At 46.6% G+C, this 5,672-nt stretch overlaps 1 protein-coding gene across 4 annotated transcripts in view; it reads left to right on the top strand.

Moving 5' to 3' along the window:
- Positions 1-5,334, top strand: part of NTRK2 (neurotrophic receptor tyrosine kinase 2) — a 315,903-nt gene extending 310,569 nt beyond the window's left edge. For all 4 annotated transcript variants that reach the window (XM_081802903.1, XM_081802904.1, XM_081802906.1 and 1 more), the window contains 2 exons: positions 1,983-2,141; positions 2,947-5,334. In XM_081802903.1, the coding sequence (XP_081659029.1) occupies positions 1,983-2,141; positions 2,947-3,132 (345 nt within the window). In that variant the 3' untranslated portion in view covers positions 3,133-5,334. The remainder of the gene's footprint in view (positions 1-1,982; positions 2,142-2,946) is intronic.
- The last annotated feature ends 338 nt before the right edge of the window (positions 5,335-5,672 follow it).

The raw sequence follows: 5,672 nt of genomic DNA on the forward strand, positions 1-5,672 counted from the left end.
GAGCAGAGAGCCCGATGCGGGGCTCGATCCCAGGACCCCGGGATCATGACCTGAGCCGAAGGCTTAACGACTGAGCCACCCAGGCGCCCCATAAATCTGGATTTTAATTGCAATATTCCCACAAAATAAATAAATAGGTCTTTTACACTAGAAACCTGTGCAGAGACCTCTCACTCCACGGGACTCTGCACCGCGTAGCTCCCTGCACCCGCCACAAAGCTTCTCCTTGCTGCTGATGTGTGGGCTGCCAGCACCTGAGCCGATCATTCCACGTTGGTCCTTGGGAGTATCTGGAAACAGGGGAAACGCCTTGTGTATTGGCACGTTTCCTTTCCCAGAGTCCTGAGCCCGCGGGGCTCCAGGGTCGGGAGCCGGGCAGGTCCTCAGCAGGCCAGCAGCACCAACATGGCGTGCTGAGATGGCCCCCGGCATCCTCTCTGGCCCATCAGTGCCTGTGCCACACAGGTTCTGTTTGGAATATTGACCCTGATGGGAAGACTGACATCACCTCCAGGCATGCCCGGGCAGCTCCATGAAGGGTATCTGTGCCCATGAAAGCGTAGCTGCCTCTTACTGCCTGGCGAGAAGTGAGAGACAGAATTGAAAGCGGATTGAAGGCTACCCACCTCTACTTAGCGTCTGAGCTGGGGGTGTGTTCAAAGCTGAACAGTAAAGATATGAGGGCACCTCACCCCTGACCCAGGAATTTATGTCCCTACTTGTCAGATCTGGAGTCCTTGTACAGAGAAGAATGGAGGAAAAAACCCCGCAGGACACCCTCCTCCTTCGACACTCAAGCTCTCTTCGATGCTAAGAGCATCGCTGGAAATCGCCAAGCATGTTACACATCCCTGACACGCTCAGCTCCTTGGGCTCAGGGGTTGGGCAGCATTTTTCAGGCACCGTTAGTCTGTTTCTTTCCTTTAATGAGTCAGAAATGGACGCTGACGATTGTAATCGGGCATCCGTCTGAGAACGCAGGGGCCGACGGTCTAACCCCTGCTGTCTTTGTGCTCACCTGTCACCCGGGCATCCGGCAACACGTTTGGGCTGGTAGTGCTGGGTTTTCCAGCATGAAAACTGGGACCCACCACCCACAGGGCTACTGTGCAGAAATCTGATCACGGTTTTAAGTCAGACAGCCCTGATGGGCTACAAACCGAAACATGAAATTCTTAACTTTTCTCCAGGAAGCCGGAAATCATAAACAAGTGTCCTTGTCAAACAAAGTACCCTATGGCTGGGGTAAAGCTCTTGCCATCTAATGCCTCAGCCTTACTGTTTTCATAAAATGGACTTTCCCCAAACTGGATCTCTTTATTTTTGTACACAAGCTCAATTGTAGTAGAGGAAAGTCCTAAGCTTGGGGTCCGAAGACTTGACTTCTTTGTGTCAATAGCAACCTGCGCCTCCGTTGCTTCATCTGTAAAATGGGACTAATCATTTTTGCCCTGCCCATGGCTGGGTTGTGTGAGGGCATCTGAGGCAGCCCTGTGCACTCATCCTAAGACCTGCAGGTGGAAGGAAGCTCCGGCCTTGCTAAGAAAGTAGAGTCATTTGGTGGATCATTTTGGACACAGCTTCCTACTTGTTTCCTGGCCAAAGTTAATTAGAAGACCGAGTCACCTTCATACCAGGAAGCACGTGTGTGTGTGTGTGTGTGTGTGTGCCTGTGTGTTTTATCCAGGATGAACATCCGCCCCATCGTCATCTCTTTCTGCCCTATCTAGTTACCAGAAAGAGAGAACAGCAAAAAAGTATGAAAAAAATACTTTGACCATTCTTTGCCCTCTGTCTCTGTTGCTTGTTTCTTATAAAGAAATTGTATTTCCCTCGTGTGTTTATAAATAATTAAAATTAACAAATACAAATAAAGGAAGGGACAAAAGTGCCCCCCCATTTGCATTCTACCCTTCTTCCCCCTGATGATGGGAACTTGGTTTTCGAGTGACTGATGCCTCCTTTCTCCCCCTCTTCACCAGGTCGGTGGCCACACAATGCTGCCCATTCGCTGGATGCCTCCAGAGAGCATCATGTACAGGAAGTTCACCACAGAAAGTGATGTCTGGAGCCTGGGTGTCGTGTTGTGGGAGATCTTCACGTACGGCAAACAGCCCTGGTACCAGCTGTCCAACAACGAGGTGCGCAGTGGGCTGGGTGAGACCCCCGAGGGCTGACGTCCAGAGGCGTCCCTCAGCTGGAGGCCAGGAGACAAAGTTGTGTGGCTTTGTGGGGAGCAGCACCTCCCACATGGCCTCTCTATACCTAAATGTCATGGCCAAAGTCCAGTCACTCCCTGAGTTTAAGAGTTCTAGAGAAAGAAAAGCAGTGTTTGCTGACACATTTGGGACCCGCCAGTGATGGGACGGAGGAATCGCTTTGTGCTGCTCATCTGGTAAATTTGTAACAGATGTGGCACCTTCAGAATCCAACTAGTTTTTTTGGTAGTATTCCAATAAGGTTTTAAGGCTTTTTTTTTTTTTTTTGCACATTTCACTAGAACATTCTAGTGTTTTATTTTCCCATTTCAATTATTTTACAACTATTGTCTATACTTGAGGCATAGCTTCTTGGTTAGGCACCTCACATCCTCTTCAGGCCCACATCTGTCTTTTATCCCAACTCCACTCATTTCCACAGCTTGGAATTCCCTTGTCAGTCAGCACCCTGACGTGAAAGTTCCAGGCTCCATCGAAGGCCAGTAAGACTAAAACACATTGGAATTCCAGAGTGAGGTGTGGGAGCATCCCACAGAGAGAAAGCATTTCTCCACCAGTTTGGTGACATCGGTGTGCCTAGAAAAAGGGATATAAACCAATGAAATTAACCATGATTTACCAACCTATAATAATTGTTTAGGGCAGCCCTCTCCTTGCACGGACATTTGTTTTATTGGTTTTGTTTTTCTTCTCGTCTGATTCTGTCTTCGATCTCTGTCCTGTCCAGGTGATAGAATGCATCACTCAGGGCCGAGTCTTGCAGCGACCTAGAACGTGCCCCCAGGAGGTCTACGAGTTGATGCTGGGGTGCTGGCAACGAGAGCCCCATATGAGGAAGAACATCAAGGGCATCCACACCCTCCTTCAGAACTTGGCCAAGGCATCTCCAGTCTACCTGGATATTCTAGGCTAGGGCCCTTTCCCCCAGACCGATCCTTCCCAAAGCACCTCCTCAGATGGGCCGAGAGGATGAACGTCTTTTAACTGCCGCTGGATGCCATCAATCTGCTGTTCTTCACTCCGACAGTATTAACAACAAAGACACCGAGAGGCTTTCAGAGGGAAGCCATGTGCACTTCTCCATCCATAGACACAGTATGAACTTCTTTTTGGCATTGTCTCTTTCTCTCTTTCCACCTCCCTTGGTTTCTTCCCTAGTTTTTGTTTTCTCTTTTCTTCTTCCTTTTTTTTTTTTTTTTTGGTCTTTTTTCTTTTTTGGTCTTCCTTGCTTCATAGCCCTTACCCCTTCTTTTGAATCAATCTGGCTTCTGCATTACTATTAACTCTGCATAGACAAAGGCCTTAACAACCCTAATTTGTTATATCAGCAGACACTCCAGTTTGCCCACCACAACTAACAATGCCTTGTTGTATTCCTGCCTTTGATGTGGATGAAAAAAAGGGAAAACAAATATTTGACTTAAACTTTGTCACTTCTGCTGTACAGACATCGAGAGTTTCTATGGATTCACTTCTATTTATTTATTATTATTACTGTTCTTATTGTTTTTGGATGGCTTAAGCCTGTGTATGAAACAGGAAAACTTGTGTTTAATCTGGGAAGCCTTTATCTATGGGAGATTAAAACCAGAGAGAAAGAAGATTTATTATAAACCATAGTATGGGAGGAACAAAGACAACCATTGGGATCAGCTGGCGTCAGTCCCTACTTAGGAAAAACCCAGCGACTGTTAGCTGGGAGGAATGTATTCGGCACCTTCCCCTGAGGAGCTTTCTGAGGAGTAAAAAGACTGTTGAACTCTGTGCCATGGACTATTCTTTTCCCATCACCAGAAACACTAGGGTGTAGTCCAGAGAAAAGATGGCTTCCATGAGACGCAAGATGGCACGTCACACACCCGGACAGTCTTGTCTTTGCAGGTCTCGGTGATAGCACTGGTTTGTCTTTCCAGGTGTTGTCCACTGAACCTTTGTCGAGTTTAGCTGAAAATGGGTGAATTCTTGTCCAGAGATCGTTTCAGGGTCAGGTGGGAAAGCCAAAGACTTGGAAAAGATAGGACAAGCTATAAATTCGGAGGCATTATATTGAACTTTTCAGATAGCTGTTCCCTCTGACCCCTCCCCTCCACCCCACCTGTCCTTTAAACTGTGCAAGCAAAATTGTGCATGGTCTTCGTCGATTAATACCTTGTGTGCAGAAACTACCGCTCCAGACGTCGTGCCCCTGATATGTAGAGCAGATCCATAAAAGGAATAACTTATATAATTAGGGGAAGCTAATGGAGTTCATTAGCTGAGTATAAATGTCTCTGGGTCGTATGGTGGCGTTGGGTTTTAGCGAATATGGACCCTGAAGCCTGGATGTCCTCATCCACGTCAAACGGACTGTGGGACTGTGGGAAGGGCAGACTCAGTCCCCGAGGAAAAAGAAACCTCACCCTGGGGGCATCACATACATTGATGTTCAGTGTGCACAGGCCAAGACCCTGCTCTGGGCTCTGGTTGGGAGAGAGGTTTCATTCCCAGTGTACTCCATTGTCAGTATGCTGTTTTGTTTTTTTCCACTCCGTTAAAAGAAGTAAAACTTAAAAAAAAATCAGGCACAGCATGCCAATGGGAAGCTATGCCCAGACCGAGCTTTGGAGGTGTGCTTCTGGGTATAGTCGTGGGTTTTGTGAAAAGAGGTTGTAAATTTAAATAGAAATTTACAGTTATTTGGATGATCGGTTTTACCAAGGAAGAAAAATATTTCTGTTCCTCAAGAAAACTTGCTACCCTCTGTGAGGGGAATTTTGCTAATTTGACATCTTTATAACACAAGACAGATTGAAAGTGAGTGATTTTAATTCATCTTAGGACATTTTATTTCGTATTTGTTTCTGAAGGTGCAATTGCTCTGTTTCGGTTTTGCTTGCGCCCTTAATTCCTGGAGCACCTTATTTTCCATTTATAGGCTTTGAGAGCCCGTTCTCAAAAATACAAGTGTCGATTAACAGAGAACAAAAGGAAACCGAGTAGCATCAGCAGTCAAGTGGAGGGGGTTGAACAAGATGAACCCTACAGTCCCTTCAGGTTCTGCACTGGCCTATGAGACACAGGAGTTGAGTTGATTGTTCTCTTTGTCGGTGAAAAAAAAAAAAAAAACCCTCCAGAATACACACAACAATATAACGAAAGCCATATCTCCATGATATATACCTGCACGTATATATCCTATTAAGGACCCATGGTACTGTTAAAACACTGTGGCACTCTGTGAAGCAGTAAAGAAGGGGCAGATTTGTACAAAACCTTTCTAGATTCCATCAGTGATGACCTGAATACCTGCACAGGTTTGTCATTCTGCGTGACTGGTCAGCTGCTTGGGGGCGGGAGGAGGGGGGTGGCGGGGTGGGGAGAAGCTGCAAGTTACTTGTTTTATTTTAACAGAGAGCAAAGGAGATAACTACGCTAAGGGATCAAATTCAAGAAGGGCTGCACAGTTTTAAAGCA

This window comes from Leptonychotes weddellii, chromosome 14, assembly GCF_054177405.1.
Source record: "Leptonychotes weddellii isolate Sample4059 chromosome 14, ASM5417740v2, whole genome shotgun sequence".
NCBI classification, from domain to species: domain Eukaryota; kingdom Metazoa; phylum Chordata; class Mammalia; order Carnivora; family Phocidae; genus Leptonychotes; species Leptonychotes weddellii.